Source organism: Protopterus annectens, chromosome 7.part0 (genome assembly GCF_019279795.1).
Source record: "Protopterus annectens isolate FY-2018-M chromosome 7.part0, PAN1.0, whole genome shotgun sequence".
Taxonomy (NCBI): Eukaryota; Metazoa; Chordata; order Ceratodontiformes; family Protopteridae; genus Protopterus; species Protopterus annectens.
In genome coordinates this window covers 1,392,932,348-1,392,959,012 of record NC_056739.1, presented here as the reverse complement: position 1 = coordinate 1,392,959,012, position 26,665 = coordinate 1,392,932,348, and the positions used below count along the sequence as shown (strand labels likewise).

Sequence of the window (26,665 nt, the reverse complement as noted above, 5' to 3'; positions counted from 1 at the left end):
GCTTATGGTCAGATCGGACCAATGAGGTGTTGACTTCAGCTGTGGAACACCGGTCACTCATGTTGGTAATGACTAGATCTAGGATATTGTTGCCCCTGGTGGGGGTGTGGATAAGTTGATCCAGGGCATTGGAGTTTATGAATTCCAGAAAGCATTGAGCGAAGGAGTTGGTACATGAGTAGTTTTCCAAGTTAGTGGTGGGGTAGTTGAAATTGCCCATTATTAGGGCGTTTGGTTGATAAGTTCATTATTTTAGGAATGAGAGCTGCTGTTACGGCCTCCCTCTGCATGTGGGTTGTGAAGGGACATAGTAATTCAGCTCTAAAATAGTAATGGCAAAGCTCCTTTTAGTTGGATTGAAGTGAAGAGTCCTTGATGAAGAGGTTCATAATGATGAGAACCATAGCCATCACCTAGAAGAGAGTGTAATCATTTTTGGAAGCTGCTTTCATGTATTCCTTGCATAATGACTTGTATCTTAGAAGCTTTGTTGCATTTACTGTTTAATCTCTATCCCTTCCCAGACATGATGCACTAGGCAGGCTGCAGAACCATCACACAGGTAGAGATATCCAGAAATATCACAAGCCAAACAGTACCTATAATACCATTTGCAGGCCTTCATTACCATGTATCTAACAGGCAGTACAGTGTTGTTATATTTAATCAAGCAGGAAAAATTCACAGAACACTCACAGCTCCTTGCTTTATTATTTGCCTTCATGTCCTGGTATCTATGTTCAATGTACTGACACTTGCTATCAACAGTCCAAGTGACTTCCTGTCACATGGCATATGATCAGTACTTTTGCACATTTTCATTGTATGGTAGTTTCATTAACCTAATGAGCCTAGAGTTTTGAAGCATTATACAACCAGAGTATGTGAGTGAGTGTGTGTGTGTGTGTGTGTGGATGATATATATATATATATATATATATATATATATATATATATATATATATATATATATATAAAATTAAAGGGAGAGAGACAGAGACAGAGAGGGAGGGAGGGAGGAAGAAAGTGAGAACGGGGTATAGTTCCCCTTAGCAAATGCTTTGGGGAGTGTGGAGCTGGAATTCTGGGATAGTTTGGGTGGAGGATCCATGCATAAAATGTGGTTTAACAGAGGATTTCTGAGCATCAGAATAAAACAAGGAGAGAGATGACTTTTTCAAAATACTCTTTGAACATTTTGTAGAAATGTGAACAGTGAAATAGAAAATCAAATCTGAAAATGCTAAGTCAAGAGATATCACAAATCAAAACGAAAAGCAGTAGAGCGATCTGATGTTAGAACTTAAAAAAACAAAAGAGGGGGGAGACTTACAACTTGGGTGATGCTGTGCATTTACAAAGTGAAAACGAAAAAGTGTGGCAGGAGTTACAAAAGGTTAACAGCAACCTGCATGATCTAAAGGTGAAATATCAGAATGTGCAAACTGAGAGCAAGTAACTAAAGCACAACTTCAAGGGGATGAAAACAGAATCAAGAGTTGTACACAGGCTCATACCCGTAACAATGAAGCAGCACAGTCTATGCAGCAAAGAAAATCCAAAAATATACATGAACGAAATACGAAGTTCAAATAAATGCAGTGGTTCAATAACAGTGACTTAACTGCACATAACACATCCAGGGGCTGGAACACAAATGCAAATATAATGAAAGCCTTGTGAATGTGTTACAGAAAGAAGAAAGGGCATTAAATGGCAAAACAGATGACCAGTATATTGCTAAGCAAAGGAATGTATATTTAGAGATGAAAAATTAGTAACTGAGCCAACAAATAAGACAAAGTTCATGAAACCAGCAGTGTTAAACAGCCTGAGGTCATGGAGGATGTAGCCTAACATATAAGCACCAAATGGAAAATTTTGTAAACTGGAATAATAGTTCTTAAGTCTAATTTAAAAGAGCTGAAAAGAGGGAGTGATATGAGATTGCTGTCAGTACAGTGCAGCATGCGAGGGGGGGGGGGGACGACTAAGTAAGCCTAGCCAACAAAGTTCCTTGGGTTACGCCAACCCAAGAAAGTTAATTTCCTGTGACCCTGTTGAGCAGAGCCACAGAAGTGATCCCCAGGGTGTATTTCCTATTTCTCATCCACTCATCAAGATTTTTCTTGAAGAGTGTTAATGAGGAACTTTACTTGACATAGATGGGTAGCTTGTTCCAGAGTATGGGAAGTCTCTGGGACAGGAATCTATCCCTCCAGCAAGTCCTATTTATTGTGATGACAAGGTTTAGGTCCCTAGAGAATGTAGCTCGTAGGGATTGGGATTTCTTTAAGTGTAGCATGTCCAACAGCTTTGGGTTTGACATAGCTTTATATGTTAGGCAGAGATCACCTCGGAGTAGGTGATATGCTACAGAGTAAAGCTGGAAGCTTTTGAGATGATCAGTGTAGGGCATCTGTTTGAGGACAGTAATTCTCTTTGTGAGGTACTTCTGTGGCCTTTCCAGCTGCTGCAGATATCTTGTGAGGTACATTCCAAAAGGGGCATTGTACTCTATAATGGGTCTAATGAGTGTCGAGTAGAGGGGAACAATGACCTCTTTTTTCCTGGATGAGAACCCTTTTGTGATGAGGTGTGCTATGTAGAAGGATTTTCTGACTACTGTGGCAATGTGATTATCAAAGGAGAGACTACTGTCCACCTGGGTCCCAAGGTCTCTTATCACACATTCGGTGTTAAGAAGACTGCCGCCTATGTGGTAGTTCATGGGTACAGAGTTTTTACCAAAGGAGATAACAATGCACTTTTTGGCATTGAGCTTGAGGCCATGGCTCTGACACCAGGCATCTGTCTCAGTGAGGCCCTTCTGTAGGATGTCGACATCATTTGGGGACTCGACTATAGCTCCTAGTTTGCAGTCATCTGCACACTTTGTTAGCCAGAGGCCTTCTGTGCTAGCCTGTACTTCAGAGAAGTAGATACCAAACAGGAGAGGTCCCAGGACTGAACCCTGTGGTACTCCACTTGTCACTGGTTTGAAGTCAGATTTGGAGTCTGCAACTTTTACAGTGTGGGTTCTGTCAGTGAGCCAGTTGGCAGCCCATCTTGTGACATAGGGATTTATACCTAGTTTAGAGTGTTTAGCTATAATTCCAGAATGGGGGATGGTGTTGAAAGCCTTGGCGATGTCAAGATAGGCTGTATGAATCACCTTATCCTCGTCTATAGCTTTGGTGACTGCCTCAAAGAAGTCGGCCAGGTTCAGGAGGCAAGATCTGCCTTTCACAAACCCGAACTGGGTGGGGTCCAGAGTCTGGAAGTTACCAATGTCTTTGTTTATGAATTCCATGATGATACGTTCCATGGCCTTGCAGACCAGGCTCATCAGGCTAATAGGGCGATAGTTCCCAGGATCAGTAGTGGCTCCCCTTTGTGGAGTGGGATAACTGTTGCTATGTGCCATTCAGTGGGCACAAAGCCTGATGTGAGGCTATGATTGAACATGGTGCTTAGGTGGGGAGCCGGTTCGTTCTGAAGTTCGTGTAAAACGCAGCCTGGCATGTCATCCGGTCCCATGGATGCTGTGTTTTTGGCTTTCAAGAGTGCTGCTTTTACCTGTGAAGTTGTGATTACAGGGACTCTGCATTCTTCCTGTATAGATATGGACCCTTTAGGGGGTGAGAGGGGGGGTAAAGTTAGCACTGAACCTATCTGCCAGGATGTTGGTAATATCAGTTGGTTCTGTAATTTTTGTGCCGTTGTGCTGTAACTCAGACCAGATCTGGGGACATAGCTATAGAATGCTTTGTGGTTGTCCTTAGAATCAGTGGTAATCTTGTTTTCATAGATAGCTTTGAGGATCTTATAAGGGATCTCAGCTTCTTACTGAAGCTGACCAGGGAGCTCCTCCATTCATGGGCTTTTACTCTTTTGTAACAATTTCTTCCTTCTGTTGTAGAGTTTGTTTATGGCAGGGGACCACCAGATTGGCTTCCTTTTTTTGGAGGATAGTGCCTTGGTTCTGTTTGAGATAGCACAACCCACGCACTCGTGTGAGTGCTTATAGAGTGCATTTGTGTAGGATTCAGCAGTCGTAACTGTATTGTCCATCTGCATGGGTGTCATGAAGTTCACCACTTCTGTCTTAAGAAGCATAAAGTTGGCTTTGGAGAAATTTTTTACCGTAGTTTCCTTAATGGGGGGGTGGGGGTGGGATGTGGATATCTAGGGTGATCAGCTTATGGTCGGATCTGACCAACGAGGAGTTTACTTCAGGTGTGGAACACCTGTCACTCATGTTGGTAATGACTAGTTCTAGGTTATTGTTGCTCCTGGTGGGGGTGTAGATAAGTTGATCCAGGGCATTGGAATTTATGAATTCCAGAAAGCGCTGAGCAAAGGAGTTGGTACATGAGTAGTTTTCCCAGTTAATCGTGGGGTAGTTGAAATCACCCAATATTAGGGTGTTTGGTTAAACCCTAATATTTTCCAGTATATCAAGAAAAGAGGAATGGGAATCCTGGGGCATGGTGGGGGATCTGTAGCAAGCTACAGTTTGGATTGTAGTTTTGCCCAGAGTTAGTTGCACTTGGATAACCTCGGCTGCATTATGCTGAGCAACTAGCCTGAAGGTGTGGATGTCCTTAATGAATTTGGACACACCTCCGCCTTTGGTGTTCTGGTCCAGGTTAGATGGCCAAAAAGTGTGGTATGAGTTATAGCCTGGTAATGCAGGGGTGCACCCTGGAGCCTTGAACCAGGTGTCAGTCACTGCACAGACATCAGTGTTCTCCATTTTAAGGAGTGCCTCGAGTGAGTGCATTTTGAGATTTAGACTTTTAGCATTGAGTAGCATTACCCTCAGTTTTTGCTTGCCTGTTCCTGTTATGGTGGTGAATTTGTCATTTGAACCTTGCCTAAAAAAGGCACTATAGGGGTAGCAAGAGCCTTTGCCAGTATCCGGAATCTCAGGGGTGACAGGTGCAGGCCATCTCTGGCAAAGCATCATGGTCTGTCGACCATGTCATCCTAGGCAGACAGATACTGGATCCCCTTAGAATGACACCAGAAGCTTAGCCAATTGTTGAAGTCAATAATTTTGTCCTTGTACTGCGGTATAATTCTGGGCGATGGCAGGATGCTACTTAGGGCTAGGGTCATACCTACCTGGGCTACAAGATCGGATAGTTCTTCCATGTCTCTTTTCATGTAGTCCAGGGAGGTACATCTCAGGTCATTCACACCAACATGGACAATCACAGAGTCATATTTGTAGTTGTTGTGGAGTGACCTGAGTGCATGGGTTATGTGGCGGATCCTGGCACCCGACAGGCAGCTGACAGTGACCTTCTCCTTGTTTAGCCTGGTGAGTGGGACATCAGTGTGCCTGACTATAGAGTCACATATGACTACTGTGTTGGGTACGTTGTTTTGCCTTATGGACTGTGGTTGAGTGGCACACTGAGTCTGTGGGTTATGTGTCATTTGGGTTGGGTTGGTGGTGGGAAGTTGCTTGTGTTTCTGCTTTGGAAGTCTCTGTTGCTTAAGCAGATTATTATTGAGAGCCTCCCCGAATGTTTTTGTGTTTCTATGTGTGGATTTTGGTGGTGTAAGTTTAGTGGGACTATGTGATGAGTGTGGTGTGATGCAAGTGTTTACCTTCTCTTCTTGACTATCAAGTTCAGTCTTGGTTGGAGAGAGCTTTACCTCCAGTTTGGCTAGATAAGAACATCTCTCACAGGTTGTAGGGTTGAGTGGTAGGAGGAGAGGGTTGTCTGTGTACATGAGGCAATTGCTACATTGCCCCAAAATGCCCAGATTCATCAGATAGACAGGAGAGAACACTTGGAGCTGACCCTTGGATATGCCTGAATAAAAAAATATATTTTCCTCTAGACAAGAAAGGAAAGTGAGTACAGGAGCTGTTTTTCTCTAATCAAGTGAGGAAAGTAAGTACCAAACCTGTTTTCCTCCAGGTAATGAGGAAGGTTAAGTGCTGCAGTAATTTGTAGTTTATTTAGTGCTTACAACAAGTTCTGAACAAGTGCTGAGCACGGATAAGCAAATTCAAGTGCTAAAACTAAGAATCTGTATCTGGATCTTGTTGTAGATAGGCTACCTAGTGCTTACCCCTCCCACTGATAAGCTAGAAGGCTTCCCTCCAACACAGAAAGGCTTGGGGGCACAGAAGCTTACAAACAGTCCTGGATACAGCAAATTTGTATCTGGACTAAACTAGTTACAGGGAAGGTGGGAAGCAAGTGCAGATGTAGGCTTTTAAACCAGAAAGTTGAAAGAGATGGAAAAACTGCCCAAATGGTCAATAAACTACAGTTTCTGGGCCAGAAACCACTCTTGTGGTAGATAGGCTACCTAGTGCTTACCACTCCCACTGATAAGCTAGAAGGCTTCCCTCCAGCACAGAAAGGCTTGGGGCACAGAAGCTTACAAACAGTCCTGGATACAGCAAATCTGTATCTGGATTAGAGTACTTACAAGAAAGGCAGAAAACAAACTTGGAATATATATATACATATGTATATATATATATATATATATATATATATATATTTTTTTTTTTTTTTTTTTTTTTAGTTAAGTGGGTTGGTTTTCTCAAAAATTTCTCTGCATTAGAAAGAATGAGCTAATGACAGTAGCAAAAACACTTTAAATGCAGTACAAGGTAGCACACTTGAATGTGTAGCAATATTAAGGCAAATACAGTTTAAATAAATGCAGATAAGTTAAAAACGAAAAAAACAAGTTCCTGACCCAGAGACTCCCCAGACTCTGGAATAGACTGCCCATACATGTCAAGCAGTGCACCTCTTTGGCCCGCTTCAAAAGGAACCTTGATGATTAGATGGGAGAAAGGAAATTAACCCCAGGGATCACGTCAGTTGCACTGCTAAACAGGGGTCCAGGGATGTAAATAGTGTGGGAAGAAATAGCCAGGGAATTGTTACGGCTAGGCTTGTATAGGCCCTTGGGCCGATAGCCTAGTACCAACCTATGAACCTATGAAAAATCAAATAAGAGCACTTGAACACTTTAAAGCTCACAGAACAGCAAATTAAGGTATTAAGGTAGAAGACAGTTATGTAAGAGCAGCTCAAGAAACTATAAGTAATTTTTGAGAGGGAGGGATCAGAGCAGATTAAAATGCTATAGGTGATGTCCTTCCCAAGTGCTCTCTCTGTACACAGCAGAGGAGATGGGACTGGTAGGAGTGTCTGAAATCAAAATATGATCTCACTGTACTCAGTTGAGTGAGCAAAGTGTCCAAAAACAGATTTACAGCAGGGGCGGGCAATTCCAAAGCCACCAAGATTAATACTACAACAAGAACAGGGAGTGGGAGCAGCTAGAGACAGGGAGTATTATCTCCCTGTATTATATTATATATAACAATTATCTACAAATTTCTAATCTTAAATAAGTGCAGAGAAAAGTATACTTAAATCAGCTTTTGTCAGTTGATTTATGCAGGTGAATCTCAGCAGTCAACCACTCAGAAGATGAGCAGAATGATTAGAAAAATGTGACCAGCACAGATTATAATGCAAACAGAAAACCCCAGGCTAAGTTAACACAGGATTTCAAAAGCAGTCTAACAACTTTTAATGTATCCAGATGGCTACACTTTTTCACACTTCAGGCAACTAACTGCAGCTAGAGACAGGAAGTATTATCTCCCTGTATTATATTATATTATATATAACAATTATCTACAAGTTTCTAATCTTAAATAAGTGCAGAGAAAAGAATACTTAAATCAGCTTTTGTCACTGATTTATGCAGGTGAATCTCTGTAGCCAACCACTCGGAAGATGAGCAGAATGATATATAATATATATCATATATTATATATATATATATATATATATATATATATATATATATATATATATATATATATATATATATATAAACTCCAAGACTGCACAATCCCCGGGGAAAGGGACTATTCCCCTACCTGGGGATTGTCAATCTCAAATACTCTGTTGACTATCTGTATAGTTGACCAAATGCAATGAATTAAACAGATGTTGATCAAACTCCCTGTCAACCAAACCAGCGAAACCCATATGTAAAGGTACAGTTCATTTCATCTTCATTAAATAACAAACCAGTGAAAAAAATCATTGAATGCACATTTTACTGAAAACACATTTGGATGAATTTCAATTACTAAAAAACTGTGAAAGGCTAATACACATCCACACCCACACACACACACACACACACACACACACACACACACACACACACACACACACACACACACACACACACACAAAACCTGTACCACAACTAGGTATTAGTATTTTACTTGTGATAAGAATTGACTAACATTAAATACTAAAGTGATGATCGAGTGTGTACACCCCTCAGTGGTCTGACATATCATTCAGTATTAGTATTAAAAACGAGATCACACACAAACCCCACAGTGTGCGCTTCTTTACAAACAAGTTAACATTTTTTATGATTAAGCCAATGATCATAACAAACGTGTTATCCATTTTGAGAGTAGAGCCCTGGAATCTTGTGCAGTTTTATACCCCACTCCCCCAAAGTGGTTTGGTATGAATATGCCTGATCATTAGGGATGCATTTCAGAGACAGGTATGAAAAAGTAAATGTACTGTTGACCTGGCTAAGTTAACAACAGACAGTTTAAATACCACTCTAGGTGCCCTCTGAAGTCAGGCCATTCATTCAGGTTAAATACCATATACATACCTCTCAACCTCTTAGCACAAGAGATCTGGACAAAGGCAACATTAATGGGGGAACAAGGGCCCAAAAATAGGGGCAGATTTTTAATAATGCTCATATAAACTTAGAAAGTTGCTAAAATAATAGGTTTTGCATTAGCATGTGTTTTCTGAAGGATATGAAGTATGAAACTCAAATATCTGCCATTATTTTGTGACTTTAATCCTCAATGATTTTCTAGAAAACCTCAAATTTTATGAGGAACAGACCACAAATATAAGAAAAAAATCTGGACATTCTGTAAAAATTTGGACAGTTGACAGGTATGATCATACAGGGATGCTCCATAAAACAGGCCATTGGCCTAGTGGGACTAAATAAGTGAAAACATGTAAATTAAAAAAAATATAGTGAGGCTTCAGAAGCTTTTATTATGTCTCTGAATTAGGTCGAGAGGGACATTAGGGGCATTAAAAGGTGTCAACAATGTACAGATAAAGAATGTATGCAGCAGTCATGAATGACATAAAAGTACATCTGCCATTTGTCAAAGAACTTTTCTGCGTATTAATTTTGGTTGGCCATTATCCAGGATAACACACTTAAGCTAAATTCTTATCTTTCTTTCCATATCTATATGGGATATGGTAGTTGCAAGGTAAGCAATGCTTAGTGGCTAAGGTAGGAACTTGTAAAATTGAGTATTAACACACAATGATGACTTAATTCTCTTTTTTTCTTACTTTTGGAATGCATGCATCAAAGTGTGACATAAATGGAGATTTATTTATTTTCCATTTCTTTAAAAAAGAGACATACCCTGCTGTAAAACATGTAGGGCTCAGTGCATGCACCTTGCTGCTCCTGGTTTGAATGCATATGTGCTTTTTCTCATTTTGCAGTGAAGTTTAAGGACAAGGCTGAGATCATGAGCAGTATGGCCAAGGCCAAAGTAAAAGCCAGAGAAGGAGACAAAAAAGGTGAGCTGGAAGAATTCATCTCAAATTTACACTCTGATTCACAGCTGTTTCATTTATTAATTATGCCAACAGCATATGAGGGTCAAGTAATATTTTTATTTTGTCAAGAAGATATTGTAAGAGTTACTAAAATTTATAACCCAATACTCTTGTATGATTGTATGGTTATCACAATATAACTGCACCCCCCTGACGTCACAGCAGTATTTTCATTAAACATGTTGCTGTTTGACAAGCAGAGGTCTGGTTTATGACACAAACAATAAACTTTAAGTAAAGTATTGAGCTAAATGCAGTACTCATGCAATTTAATTGCTATTCACTGTAAGATAAGTTTAGCTTCATTATGTAGATGATCATCTGTGTACCTGGCCACAGTTAAAAATGACAAAAAAATGGAGTTACAGATTAAGTTTTTAAAACATTTAGATTTCATTGAAAGGTTAAAGATCATGCTAAATCATTTCTATTTATTTAATTTTTAACACTAGCCCTTTATGTCCTAATTCATATAACAGGCTGTAATTAAACACTTTAGTGCACCAGAGGCAACATTTTCAAAGCTGGAAAAAAATTGTACAATTAATACAAAACTTGTTTGAGAGTCTGCCATTAAATTATTTATACTTCTTTTCTGCCTTGTACCAGCTAATTCTAAAAATATTTGCTATTTGTTTAATTTTCTTATTTCTAGTTCCAACTCTCAGATTGCTTTGCCATCTTTCCCACAAACACATAGGATCTTGGTTTGCATAGTTGAGTGACTGATTAAGACCCTTGGGGCAGTATTATAAAAGCTGTTTTTTTTCGTCATGTTTCACACCTCTATACATGCACAGTAACACTCCAAGGATGGAACGCGCAAAGGGCATCACTGCCAAACTGCCCCAAACCTCCACAAGGACCTGACCTCATCAGGACTCCCACCCATCCTAATAAAACACCTTGTGGTTGTTTCTCCTGGTTTCCACCAGGGAAACTGAACTAAGGCGGAGTATACTGAGTATGGTCATATCCCTCCTACCACCAGGATAAGCACACCCACCCTTTCCTGGCAGGCTGGCAGCACTTCAGACTCCTTAGTCACTAATCGGACCCAGGTTGCCCAGGTCATAGTTAGGTCTTTATAATGCCATGGCACTGGCCATAAATTGTACATTAATTGCAGTGATTGCAAATAAGCCAATTAACAGGAGTATTAATTATGTCATTTAACAAGAGCACCAGAGAGAGTGCTGAGTCAGATGCTTGTAAGAAAGTCAAGACCATCCCCCTATTTGAAAATGGTGCTGCATAAAAAGTGGAAACCTAGTGTCCAATAAGTATATTTAGTCCTCTTTGGTATATGGATGGCAAACAAATCAGTCAAAGATATTGCAGATGTCTATCCACATAAGGTCTTTTATCAGACTGGATTCTTGAGAAAGAAAATGTATTATGTAATATAACTTCCTGCACCTAGCTCATTTTCAATTAAAATATATATACCCCACATTCTACATCTCTTTATTATTATTTTTATTATAAAATATATCCATTATATACATTGCATAAGGTATTGTAAATTATATTGGTTGCCTAAATGAATATTATCTATTTTAAGCAGGTCATGGGATTTTTTCATCAAAATAACACATCTGAACATAGTCAAAACATTTTAAATAAAAACAGCTTTTCAGTGTTTAGAATATGTTTAAATGTATAACAGTCCATATATCTGTCTGGTTCTTTAATAGTCTATTTAACATTTATCAATGTAATATTTAGCAGGGCATTTTCACCTGGGATTGAGCTGTTTTTGGAACAGTTCTTGTTGCACAACTGTACATCTGCTTTACTTAAAGATGCAACTTCAGAAGTCTGTCTCTGCATTTGTTGAGTATCACAGTTGTCAGTGTCTGTTTTTTTTTTTTTTTTGTGACAGGACTGATTGTGATAATTCCCGTTGCTACCTCCCTTAACATTTGACTTGGTGTATTTGTCTTAAACACCTGTCTACAATTCCTTGCATACAGCATTCCATCTTCCCCACAAACAACATAGGATCTTGACTCGCTTGACCAACTGTTTGATCTTCAAGCTGTAAATGTTCTATATTTTTATTTTGTCTGCAAACTGCAAATTTGGCAGTTTTCTGAAGTTTCTATCATAGCAGTATGTTGTCACTGCTGACAACTTTCATGCATTTCTGTTACTTTGTTATAGTTTTCTGACATGGGCATAGCAGCTGAAGTAGATCATTTGCTTTTCAACTTTCTGCTCTTCAGCAGTTGAACTAATGAGAGACTGAGTCCCTGCAATGGAGGATTCCTGCATTCCAAAACTGCACAATGCTACTAATAGCTTTTGCTACAGATTTTTTTTCATGAGATGTTTCACTGTTCATAGTTCTCTCTATATGGCTTTTTTCATCAAAATCTGGTATTATATGTTTGAATTTCCAGTCATGCACAGGCATCCTGAATTCTTGACTTTTTCAATCCATTTGCAAACATGATGATATCAGATGTCTCCTTTTCTCAAGTACTGAAGTACTAATCAGACTTGCATTTGTATCTGTCAGTTTGAAATTTTCCATGAAATTTGGAATAATAATCTACTCATGTAAGTTACATGGCTTCTCTAAATTGGGAACAGATCTAAACCAACTCATCTTCAAGGGTAAACACTCTTCACTACCAGAATGACTGTGAAGCATATCAGTTAACTCTTCTTCCTGGTTATTGTTTATGATGTGAATTGCAGATGGCTCTGGTCTATTCTGCTTACTTCATACGAGTCGACATTCATGTCCTTTGCAATAAAATGCTTGCTTTTTCTTTGCATTGATTATTCCCAAATGAGAATCCTGTATCCAGTCATCTTCTCAGTAGATTATGAACTATGATTTTCTCAGCTTTGAAAAATAAACCTTGGGTACAACCTATTTTTTTCTTGAAATAAAAATTTGATGAAATTCAATCCTTAATGAGGATTTTTGGCCACACCATCCTTTCATCTTAATGTCTTTCAATAACTACATTTCAAAGCCAGAGTACACTGCTGGAATTCTTTTAGTTTTCTTTCTGCCATTGATATTACAGTAGTTCCAAAAGGATTTCTAGATCTCTAGTTCTTCTAACAAATCCTGGTGCATCTTAAATAAATAGGTACTACCAAACATATCTGCTGTATATAGTTCTTTGCCTAGTTTGTATTCTGATTTCATATTATACTCCTTTACATTATGTAACACCCGCTACAATATCAGATGTGCCTTGGTCAAAACTTTTTGAATTATGCTTTGCAAAGGTTTGTGGTCTAGACTTCCTGAAATTATTTACCATAGACATATTCATAGTTTTTCAGAGTTATACACTTGATAAAAGTTGTTTTTCTGTCTTAGCATATCTCTTTATTGAATCTGTAAATGCTGTTGACCTACAGGTTTATTGAATCTGTTAATGCTGTTGACCTACAGGCAACTGTCCCACTGTAATATCACATGTTCTATATCATTCTGACTTTGGGTTTTGACATTTACATTATTGCCCTGAATTTGTCTGCATCATGCTTCATGACCCTCTGACATTAGAATATGAACCATGCATTTCAGACTTGCTAGAGTTAGTTTACATTCACTGTTACTTAACTTGAAACTATGGTAGATCAGAATTTGTGTTTACAACACCTTCTAAGCCTTTAAATACTTGTGTAACAAATGTTTTTGGATATTTCTGATGAAGAAATACCAGACAGAAATCTAAGGACTCTGTATCTTCCTAAAGGCATGCAATAATGTTCATAACCTGAAGGTTTCTTCATCTAATTTTAATAACCAGAAATCCTGGTTTGTATGTAGTGCTAAAAACATAACATTTTGCATTCTTGAGATACCTTTTTTCAGTTTGTTCAATGTGTAGTTTTCTGTGTTTATAATATTCTAATATAATTCTCTCTATATATTCTCTCATTATATTCTATATGTCCTAAATAATATTTTATCCCAATCTTGCTGGTAAGTACATAGGTGAATTTTATCTTTCTTCATAGTAGTGCTGTGATGTTCACCCAATTGGTTGGCTGTAACTGCTTCTCAATGATAATTTCCATTGACTTTAGTTACTGTTGTACTTTACCCTTGAGAGTTAATGGTGCTTTTATTTGTATGTAATATTTTCTTTCCATACTCATTAAGTATTTAACTTAAACAACATATTCAAACATTGCATCATTGCTGTGTCTCTACCAAGTGCTTAGGATGTTTCTGTGACTGTATGAAAGATTCTGTGCAGAGGTGTTCTGTGGTTTCACAGTGTGAGTTTGGATCACTATTTCTAGTGTTTTACAAGTTAAATGATTGAAGTATTAAGATAATTTACTTGTTATAGTATTAGGAGTTTCTGAAATAATTGTATATTCATGTCAGTGGGTTTTGACCCATTGTTGGCAGCCAGTGGTCAGACTATGTTAAAAGCATGCACAAAGGTCCCTAAGTAGTACTTTCATACTCTAGCACTTCAAAATCATCATGTTAAATCCTGCACCTGTTTCTGGTATAAATTCAGTATTTTACTGATTGATTCTCAGCATTTATTTTCAAAAAAATCTAACTTGCATTTCTGTTTAAGTGCCTCTGATGCATTTTCAAATTTCACAGTGTCAATATTTTTTTCAATTCAATTTCATATTACTGTTCAGCAACTAGGAAACTTTTTGAACATAGTTGCTCTGATTTTGTACACCTTAGAATATATATCCTTTCCCAGTAGAGCATATACAGAGTTTCTCAAAAGCAGGATAATGCTTTCTGTGATATGTATAAGCCAGGCCTACTATATGAGGCTTTTGCTTTAACTGCATACCTCCTTTACCTGACCTCTATTAGTACAACAATACACTGTTATTAGCATTTTTCATATTGTTTACATTTGCAGCATATCCCCACTTAGTTTCTTATTGTTGTCTTTGTTTGATTTGTATTTTATTTTATGCACATATTTTCCCGAGTCACCTCTTATTATTTCACTTGTACTTCTCATATTGGCATGCTTTGAAAAGGCCAGGTCTGTTTCTCTTAAAAGCCTGCTCCTTGTTTCATCATATCTTGCACCACAAATCATTCAGTCTGTTATACAACTCACTAAATTTACAATTTTAGGTGTGTTCTATAGCTCAGTAATGTAATCATCTGAAGTGGCTATAGGACTCTGTATACTTATAAATAAAAGTAGGTGAATAAATATCAAATTATGCTAGAGGTGGCCCATGGTAAACTATTATTGAATACCTTGAATTAAGATGGCAAATCAAGCTTAATGCTTTAAAACATCCAGGTTTAAATGACAGTTTGTCTCATGCTAGTATATTAAAAATGCATTCTTACTTGGTTTGAGTAAGAACATTTTTATATGTGTGTTTCCCTTTAAGTATGGCTTTAACATTAGGTTTAGCCATGCATATAAAGTGGTAGGGAAAGCATTTTTATTGTTTTTTTGCTAATATGTGATTTTTTTCAAGAGGGTTATTTAAATCAAATGTGACTTACTGTTTCTTAGATTCTGATGGTCTGTTTATTATACACCAGATGAAAGCACTAAATCTTTTGTGTGAGAAATAAAGAATTCGGTTTTCCTTCATCTGGCTGGCTGCATCTTCATTTTCATCTGTTTGTTTCTTGGTACCTGGTGGATTTGTGATGTCTAACACTGTGGATGTGGCCTAACCTCCATATAATCTTTGCTAGACTGAGCTCCTTATAAAGCAAGGGCACCAGATGACATCCAACTTCTAGCTAGTTTATTAGTATTTGGGTCATTGATTTGCAAATGCACATACCTTGCAGAAAATGGTTGTGTATCCTGGGGGGACACAGTTGTCTTGATTCCCGAGATGAACATGTTCACCAATAACCTTATACTCCCACACAGTTTTATACTACCACACAGAGAAAACAATCAAAGGTAAATTTGTAAATTAGTATGTTGATCTGTATATTTACTGTTTTAAGAAAATGTATAATTGGAAAAAAGAAAAAATATGCTTTTAGGTAGCATGTGTAAGTACTATACATAGATATGAAAAACAGCAAACATTTTATATAGCCTGCTCTCCCACACTAATCATTTGCTGCATTTTTATTTGCAAGCAGTATTGCAAACAGTCAGTACATACATTCCACCCTGCCTTCAATCACCATTGTGATGAAATATGGCATTATTTTACAAATCATAAGTCACTTTAATAGACTTTTGTTGGGGGTGTCTGTGGTACCACACCATTTTCCAGTTTCCCATTTGGGTCTTGTTTGGCACTGCATATCTCAGCAACCAATTAAACCTCTCCTTCTCAATGTGGTATGCAAATACTGTTATGTAGCTAGGGCTGTAATTTTTTGTGCTTTCAACCAGGTCTGCTTAGTGTAAGTAAAGTCAGTGTCTGGTATACTTTTTTATTTATCATATTTTTATTTATCCTTTGTTGACTTGGTTAGTCCTGCTAGGCTAGTAGTCTCTTTTCAGGGACCTAAAGTGGCATTTATACTAACTAGAGGAAATGTCCCTACTCTTTGGAGATGAGGAAGTGAAGCACTGTATTCTGCTGCTAGGTGGTGCCAGAGGTCTACTACTGCAGTTATGGGAATTCCAAGATAGAGGCGAGTACAGCAGAGATCGAGAAAGAAGCAGAAGAATATTTGCCGAAGGAAGGAGAAGGAAATTAAATAACTGTTAGAGAGCTGAAATTTGGAGGAATGGGGGCACAAGTGCTGGTAGATTTGATGAACCAGGCAGAGGTAAAGGAAGGAGAGGAAGTGCATTGGCGTGACATGATGAGGAGACTGTTACAGGAAGAAGAAACTGATAGGTTGGAAACAGAATCAACAGCTGGTTAAGGGAAAACATTGCAGCTATTTTTGTCTTGTAGAGTAGCCAGTTTTAAGGGCTTACCTCTGCAACAAGGTTTTTTGTTTCAAGAAAGAAGTCAAATCAAATATAACAACTGAGAATGGTAAGGGAGGATTGTTTAGGTACCGAGGTGAACCAAAGCATGCTAGATCTGTGGGGGATGAAAATCATTTAATACATGACTGTGACAAAGAAAGGTGTGGCCAATGTTGGGAGAGGGGACATAGAGCAAAAACACTCTGCCTTTTTGTAGAAAATGTTAAGAATTTGGAAACTTATGGCTTGACTGTATTATATTAAAAAAGAGTCTCTGAAGAGGAAAGCTTAGAAGAAATATAAACAGTACAAAATCTTACTACAGAAGATTTTGAAAGAGAAGGTTGGGGAAGGGGACACTGAAGACTTGTTAAACAATAAAGGAGCAGTTAGAGAAGAAATAATAATTCAAAGGGAATTTATCAAACTACAGGAAGAGAACAGTTATGTAATTTCATAAACTGAAGAAGAAAATGGAGAAATGGAGATGAGAAAAACAAGAACAAGATAGTGAACAATGAGTTGGTAGGATACTTAACAGAAAGAAGAGAAAAATAAGATATTGGAATAAAATACAAAAAGAAAAGGATGATTTAGGAATTTTAGCATTAAATGTGAGTAGCATTAAAAACTATATAGAAGGTTTGGTGGTGGTTGATTGGTGAAAAAAAAAAATAGATGTTTTTTGCTTGCTAGATACCAAAAAGAAGGAAAAGGGAAAAGAATACAGGCCATATGGCAGTGAGAGTTGTTTGGTTAGTAGGAAATGAGACATGTTCTGGAAAAGGAATTCTTATAAAAATTGAAGAATTAAGAATTTTAAATGTAAGAATAGCAGTACTAGGAAGGGTAGTGTTATGGTCAAAAAACAACTTCATGCAACACAGTTCAGTAGAGTAGAATAATCTCCTTTATTATAAGAAAACACACATACATAGGAGACTAAGCAATCAAGGTCTTGTCTTCTTGAACAAGGCAAGTGTAATAATTTTTATATGGCAAAAGTTTCTGAGCAAACATTTTGTTATCTATCAGACTGTTAGAAAAATATGTATTAGTAATATGCATGCTTAGTGCATTCGAGGTTTAAAAGGGTTAATACATTTATTCTGTTCACACTGCATGAATCTGCCCAGCTATTAGAAACTTAACAAGAAGCATTCTATTTTCTGATAATGTCATCAAATAACAAGAAGTAATTCATTTCTACTAGTGTCATGAGACTTAACAAAGAGTTATTGATTTTCTGCTTATGCCATGAGAAAGTACACAGCTGATAGAAGCTTTGATAAGGAACACAATGGATGCTTGAAAGTATAAACCGTAGTCAGCATTACTTGTACCTAAGCTAGAAATGTACCTTGAATCTAGGCAAAATGTAACACATATATTAGAACTGCACAATTGAAGAATTGAAAGTTTGTGGTATGCTAAAATAAGCCCCAAGGCCAGGTTGTTTTTCTCAAATGTTTTCTAAATCAGCAGTTATTCTCAACTAGACAGCAATTAGTCTAGTAACATTTTCTGTAGAACAATACAGAAAGCTGTGTCTAACTACATCAGCAATAGAAGTAACATTTCTGTGTGGCATGGAAAGAACTGTATAAAAATGCCATACTAATTATTAATGTTCAGACAAACCATTCTGCCAGCATGCTTTGTCTCCTTGCTGCAAGTTAATAAAGGGTGCCTTGCTTGAACCTTATGTGAATTGGTCTTTGAAGTTTTTTCCTTTGACACAGACTATAGCCACTGGCCAATTAAAATTGCAAACCTCTGTGTTATTTTGCTAACTAAAGAATATTTAGACCCTTTATCTGTGCCTTTTCTTATTAGGTCAAGTTTTGATCTTCCGCATTGAAATTATCCATGCTGGTGTGATCCACATTTTCACTAGGAAGTAGAAAGATTTGAGCACAGGCCTAAGCTGTCAGGATCTAGCTTGAAATAATACAAAATTCCACTTTTGAAGAAAGAATATTGCATAAACACTAAACATTTTCCGTTTTTAGACTTCCCCTTTATCGATCTATCTCCCATGTAATGCTGTGAAAAATCACTTAAATTATATAATTCATAATGACTGGATAATAATGGCACATTTTCACATGGGTGGAGACTTTTTCACATGTAATCATGCATTTTCCTTCTGATCTTGACATGCACAAAGCTTATACAGATGCTTAGCAAAAATGGTTTTATGAGCAATAAACAGGTGTATGTGTGTTTGATAAAAGACTATTTGAGTATTTTTCATTTTAAAACTATCTTCCAAACAACTTGTCATTCATTCGCCCCAAATTTCTTAACATACTTTCCTCACTACTTTGTTCTTCATTATGATTTTCATCAATTGTGGTTAGTGGTACTATTTATTTTCTATTTTTAATATACACATTTTGTAATTTAATATTTTTATAGGTTCAAGAAGCTTCATGATCAGCATTTTGCACACAAATAAAATAATGTCTAAAAGCATTATAAAAAGGGTGATAAGCAAATACCTCCCTACCCAACCAGAAAACAGGTTAGTCAGCCATGCCCATTAGGAGCTGTCAGCTTCTTTAGCATGAGACAACTCTGCAAATTTTTGAATAATTTCTAAGTGACTATGTATAGCATACTCATTATCAGGAATGAATGAGCAGCACTCAGTTTGGATGAGTGTACATGTTCCTCCCTTAGAAAACAAGGATAAAGTTGAGTGCCATGTGATTCTGCAGCACTGCGGTACATATGGCAGTTATTTCAATGATATTCAGATTAACTGATTTAAAAGTTGCATTACTCAATAATTCTAATAATTTAGATAACTTTCTCAGTTCTCAAATTGATTTTACTTTAACAATCTTGAAGCACACAGATGTGTGTTTTAGTTCTCAGTAACAACACCTCTACAGAATGTGGAACTGCCACAGAAGTCTTGTGCCCAAGAGTTGGAGCAGCCACCATTCCTACTATGTACATTGTTGCAGCTACATGCTCTAAAGCAGTGAGAGATGACTGCATCTAGGGATTAAGATTTGTACTGAAATAAGCAACAATTCTAAAACCATTTTTTATATGCTTTGCTAATAATCCTAATGCTTCTTTGTTCCCTGCACAGCAAAATAGAAAAATATCTCTTTGAATTATCAGGTAACCTCAGAGCAGGATGATGAAAAGTAAAGCTTTTAGCAGAACAAAAGCTTGTTCATGATGCTCATGACAGCGTAAGGGCTTAGGGGATGTCATTCTTTAATAATTTTAACAAAGGCTTTACTACATGTATGTAATTTGAAATCCATTGTCAACAGTAACCTTTCTGTCCCAGAAAAGCCTGCAACTGTTTTAACTTTGTAAGGCATGATGCAGCTTGAATAGCATGATGGTAAAATTTGCTGGGATCCCTCTAAAATGACGTTTCCTAAATATTGGATTTGCAGTTTTCACAACTGCAATTTTGTCTTATTAACCTTGGATCCCAGTTTTGCTAACTAAGATAAAAGAAAAATAGTATCTTGTCAGGGGTTGGAGTATGACTCAGAATCTCAAAGCAAATTATCCACATATTGCATTAAGGTAGATCCACATGGAAACTGCATTTTATCTAGTTGTTTCTTCATTTCTCTAGAAAAAAGAGTATGTGATTTGACATACTCTTGAGGTAACAATGTTCATGTATATTGTTTTGATTTGTATGTAAAGGCAAACAAATACTGACTGTATGGGTGAATAGGGATAGAAAAGAAAGCAGGGTAAATATATAACACAGAAAAGGTGGTAACTATATGTGAAATACAACTTAGTATAATAGCCAAATTAGATTCTACAAGAAAAGTTGTCACTACTACTCTATTAACTTCTCTTAAGACTTGTACAAACCTATAGGAGTCCTTGCCTATTTTTTTAACCGGCAAAATAGGATTCTTACGTGGGCTTCTGGTAGGGACTATTATTCCATACTGGAGTAATGCAGAAATGGCAGATTCAGTTATTTTCTCTGCTTCTGTTGATAAAAGGTACTAAACTACAATTGGTAGCAACTCATAAGGTTTTAAAATAACTCTTACTGGTTCTACGTCTTTTATTAGCCCTACCTCATTGTCATGGGTAGTTCATAGCTGCAGGGGATCAGTTTCAACTGCCTTCAGATCACCTATACTAGAGGTCTATTCTGATCTAAGTACTGGGAAGAGTTTGTCTTTGTTTGCACAAATATGAGCTGAATACAGATCCAAGGGGGAAGGTTCAGTCAGAATATCTAGAAAAAGTTCCATTCAGAGTGCAAAACATGAAACATCATAATTTACTTAAATTCCTACCTAAAAGATTGAAAGGAACATGATTTCCTACAATAAAAGCATACTGTTCTTGTAATGGACCTTCTTGAATTGGGACAGATTTTGTCTTTGGATAATTCAAAGAAACCACAGAACCACCCATACCCTGAAAAGATTTTGTGAAGAGAGGCTTTTCACATTTGAAGATGTTATTATAGACTAAGTTGCTCCTGTGCCGAGTAGAATTGCATACTGTGACATTAACAAAGGGACTCTTCTTGTCCACTGCTACCAAAGGAAACAACTGTATCTCCTGTTCACGGCTGTCCAAATGGTCTTGCTGGTACATTCATAGTTGCAAAGCAGTGCTCCAAGTAGGAGGCTGTCTGTCTGCTTGCTGTGGAGCATGGACACTGGGCTGAACAGATGGATCTGTTTGCTGAAGACTAGAACACTTATTACACCAATTTCCACTCTGGCCGCAATTAAAGCAAGGACTAATTTGTGGCCCATGCTGTTAGGTCCAAGGTGAGGTAGGGAGTAAACATTTTGCTGGTATTATCCTGGGATTTGTTGTGGAAATAATCAAAATCTACTTCTACCTCTCTGATTTCTCCTCCCCCACCCCATTCCCCATGAATCAGTATTGAATTGTTGAAATTGGACATCCACTAATTTCTTTTGTTCTTTTTCCTCTCTTGACTATGTTGTCTGTCAGGTATTGTGCTTGGTTAACAACTTCATGCATACCTAAACTGGGCCAATTTAGACAAAGGTTCTGATCTTATATGGATGGTAATATGCCTTCTACAAATTCTGCTGACAGTTCACTGGCTAGTGCTCCTTCATTAGGTTCTGGATGCCTTGAAAAAGTCTCACATGCATCTATCATGTGTTGTAAATGGAATACATTCATTTGAGCATTCACACTTACCTCAAATGGGTGCAACGCCGAGTTGGAATGTCAAATTTCACAGTAGCGAATGGTCAGAATGTACAAAACACTGAATGCGACATTTCCGACTGCTCTACCACGTAAACAAGCACTACCATGGGTCAAAAGGGGGGGGGGGTATTTTGCGTTTTGCATAAATTGTGGTCAGAAATAGGAGAATTTGCTGCACTGCTTTCGAACATTTCCCAGTCGGCCATTCACCGGCCGATCAAATGAATGTATACCATTGTAAACATGCATCAGTAGATACATTTTCGTTCTGTACAATATCTTTAATTTGTGGCCATTTCTGTGTTGGAAGGCATGCTGTAGTTATTGCCTTTAGTAAATTATCTCTCGCTGTTAGGAATAACTCATCTGTGTGCTCTGAAACACTGTCTCCTATAGCTGACTTTTCCCATATTTTCTAAAAATATTTGGAGGAGTGGAAACTTTTTAAACTGCCCACAAATCTTCAGTTGTAGGTTTTTGTAACTGTACATGTCTTTCCAAAATTCTAACATATCTAACAGAATGTGTTCAAATGGGAGGGAGAGAATCTACAATAGTTTGGAAATCTGCTGCAGTCCATGGGCAGACGACTCTTATAGTAGAATTGGCATCACCATCCTGGGCCACTGCAGGGTTAGGTATCTCTCTCAAAAGGTGAATCTGAGTATTAGATGATGTGTTGATGGTAGAGATGTCTTTGAGGGGAGCTTTTATTATTAAATTATTTAACGCATCTGTGTTTTGTCTCAGAGATGAAATTTTGTTTTGGATAAAACTCTCTACCTTTTTTGGTGTTCCAATTAACATTTGATCAGAATTTGAAACAGTGTTCTGCTGTCATTTTTGCCAGAATTTAATGTAATAAAGCGAACATTTAAGTTAGGTTGAAGTAGTAGAAGTGACTTGGGAAGTATTGGGGAAATAGCAGAGGGGTTATCTTTGAGCCATTGTGCTACTACTTGGTCTCCCAGAGAGGGAGGGGTATCTGCATCATAAGAAGCAGAATAGTCATAAGAGGAAGTGGGACCTGAATGAATCAGGGGCCAGTCATTGTTAAAATTAGTCAGGTTGAGTTATTTTCAGTTTTTCAAATAGTTTTAAAGGTCAAAGTTCCTAGGTACCATGAGAATTATCTCCTGCACATTTCTGTAATGTATTGACTGTTCTGTTAGCTGTATGCAGCTGTGATTTTAATCTAGTAGAACAATATTTTAAACTAATAACTACAGATTCCTTTTCCTTATTCTTAGATTCTTCTTGTCAGTCATTAAAAGCTGACCAACAAGAGGCAAGTACTTTATTTCTGAAACAGACTTATCAAAAGTTCCACCCTCAAGAAACTGCATTGCACTATCATTTTTAGTGAGATAAGACCATTTTTACCAGGAATTATAGCTGTCTCATCCATAGTTATTAATCATATGTCTGCCTGGATTCAGATCTTTTAATACCCCCACTCTGACACCCATTGTAACCTTAATACAATGTAAATGTTACCCACTCACACATATTAAAACCCACTCTCATACAGTAGGATGAAACCTACTGTCATATGAAATATATGCAAATGTGATTAAAATTCACTCTCATATGATATATATGTAATGTAGCACACTGTTATACAATTTTAATCCAGTCTTATACAATTTAACCCACTTTCATACCAAAGTCAGTAAACTACTTGCCTGTAAAGCTTTCAAACTCTGCTGAAGGTGAAAAAATACAGCTGTGCTGACACACCAGAAATGCACCAATCAGAAAACCTGTCAAGAATAGTTCCAAATGGTGATTTCTGCTGCAGCAACTCACAGATGGCTCAGAATCCAAGACCTCATGGCACCAAACTGTTAAGGCCAAAAACAACTTTATGTAACACAGTTCAGCAGAGTAAAATAACTTTCTTTATTGTAAGAGAGACATGTAAGCAGAAAACTAAGCAATCAATGTCTTGTCTTCTTGAACAAGGCACCTGTAATCATTTTTATACTGTAAAAGTTTTTGAGCAACCATTTTATCTACCAGACTAAAGCCACTGACCAATTAAAACTAAACACCTCTATGTTATTTTGCTAACTAAAGAATTTGCAGGACCATTTATTTGTGTCTTTCTTCTTTAGGCACTAGTTCTTATCTTCCACATTGGAACTATTCATGTTGGCACTAGGAGGTAGAAGGATTTCACCACAGCCCTAAGCTGTCAGGATCCATCTTGAAACAATAGAAATTCCACTTCTAAAGACAGACTATGGCATAAAACACTAAATATTTTCCCTTCTTACATTTCTTCCTTCTTAGTAGTGATATGAGAATGAGTCAAGTATATATAAGATTAAAAGGGATACATGAGTATACTAATATGACAGAGAGAAAACAGTTTTTGAAGAAATTAAAAAAAATGTTAGCAAATATGTCAGTAGTGATGTTAAGAGATTTTAATGTAACCTGAAGAAAGACAAGGGAAAATAAATAGGATATTAAGATGTTAAAGGAATTAATAAAATGTGGAGATTTAAAAGTTGGAAAGAATACAGAATGGACATATAAAACAGGAATTTTTAAGACAGAAATTTATTATGTAATTTACTCTAAAGTCATGAATGAACTAACATAATTACAAATACTGAGGTTTTCAGACTATAGATTAATATCTGTAGAGAAGTGGAAGACAGTGAAATAATAAAGAAGGTTAATGGAATAAAGAAATTAAATGCAGAGTTTAAAAAGGAGAAAGACATGCTAAGAGACAGATAGCAAAAAATCAAAGTAGGCAATATGCATATGTTCTAAGCTGTATAGATTCATTTGATCACTCAGTTATGAATATATCTCTCAGTAGAGAGGCATCCATCAACCTAACCTTTGCATTTCATAAAAACTTCCCCTCTGTTGATGTACTGATTATAGCTCCCAATCTTTCTGTTGCATAATGCACCTCTTTCCTCATTTCTGATATACTCCCAACCTATAAATCATCCTAACTGACTCAATCATCTCTGTCTTTCTATGCTCATCTTGTTGTAAATGCTGTAACTTTTCTCTTTATGTGCTCCCGTGAGGCACATGCCGTAATATTCCATATCTTATAATTACCATGTTTGTTTACCTCATTTTTCACTACCTGTAATTATTATAATACTCTATGCAATACTTTATCAGAAATAACATTGTATTACACAATGTATGACTTACTTTTCACCAAGAACTAGGCGTGGTATTATCACAACAAATCAGTTATATTTAATACACATATGTATGTAGTATAATATTTTTTGTATTATAACTAATTGTATGATTTATGTTTTATGTTCTTAGAGGTTTTCTCCCCCAGGCATCACTGAAAGTGGCTTTAGCTCACTCAGACAGTCCCAGTAAATGAAGGAAATAAGTAAATAAATTGAATGAATAACAAAATAAATATTAACAGTCCCTCAACAGCACAGATATGACTATCACCTGATAATTGGTCATATAGTATCCTCATCTCTGGTCAAATCAGATCACAAATTCGTAATCTTCTTTAGGGTATTAAAGTCCACCACAATAAACACCACTAAATTTAAGAATTAAAAAAAATTGAAACTACATGTTGAGGTCTCAAAATTCCACTTGAAGATTTTCAGCCTCCATGTAGCTTCAACTGCATATCTCTCAACTGTCCCTTTTTAGCAGAACATCCCATATTTTTTCCATTTTTGACATATCACTCATAAAATGTTTATTTTTCTGGTAAATTGCTAAGTATTACAATTATACAGTAATGCCAGACATTAGAGTTTAATTCCTCTTACTCTTCAGAAAATGCACATTAATGCAAAAATGTTTGTTCTTGTAACTTTTCAAAGGCAATTGGAATAATATTTAAAAATAGTCCCTATTTTAAGGGCTCTGTCCCCTAATTATTTTTTGGCTTTGGGCAGAATGTTTCAGCAAGGAAATTAACAGGTATGCTCACCTGGCACTCATACCAATATATTTTACTTCTATTCAACAAATAAAACCCAAAAAGTAAAAAGGTCACACAAACCAATTAGTAAAGCTAGAGTTTTCACTGTGTGATACCTTAAACCTCCTGTAATAGAGGCCCTATGGGTTATATGTAAATAGTCCCTTAAGGACATCACATGTTTCAGCTATATGGCTTCTGCATGTCCATGAATTTTGTTTTTCTTTTTTAAGTCTTTATGGATAAATTCAGGCCAACAAAGCCAAACACCACTAGCTGTGGACATACTTCAGAAACACAGGGGGCCAGATTGAATAAAACCTACACTAAGTGTACAATATTCTGAGTGAACAGACTACACAGACATAGCACACACCTTCTTCCTCCTAATTTTAGTTTTCCTACTGATATCCTTGCAGCTGTAAATATTGACAGGGATTCATAAAGGTTACCACAAAGTGTATAATACATGTACAGTTAGTGTAATCTTTCTGAGTGAATAGAAAGCACAAAAATGTGATAAGAATTTTATTGAAGACATATCGTGTACACTTAGTGTACACTTAGTGTAGGCTTTATTGAATCTGATGCAGGGTCTTTCGACCCTGATGTCCATAACCATTAAGGTGTCTCCAAAATATGTCAACTAACATCCAAACCAAAAAGTAAAAAGGTCACAAAGACAAACTAATTAGTAAAAACTACAAGGAAAAAACCTAGCCAAGCTAGAGTTTTCACTGTGTGATACCTTAAACCTCCTGTAATAGAGGCCCATGAAGTATATACAGATGACCCCTTAAGGACATCAAGTGTTTCAGCTATATGGCTTTTGAATGCCCATGACATTTGCTACATATAAAACAGGCTTATCTTGAGGATTATTTGAGAACCTATAAATTAATCCATGGCTTGTTTTACCTTCTAGAAAG

General features: G+C 37.0%; 1 protein-coding gene across 2 annotated transcripts in view; it reads left to right on the top strand.

Annotated features, from left to right (window-relative positions):
• The window catches only part of LOC122807057 (sodium/potassium/calcium exchanger 1-like), a 673,329-nt gene that overhangs the window by 468,499 nt on the left and 178,165 nt on the right, over positions 1-26,665 (top strand). For both annotated transcript variants that reach the window (XM_044077982.1, XM_044077981.1), the window contains exon 5: positions 9,588-9,665. In XM_044077982.1, coding sequence (XP_043933917.1) covers positions 9,588-9,665 — 78 coding nt within the window. The remainder of the gene's footprint in view (positions 1-9,587; positions 9,666-26,665) is intronic.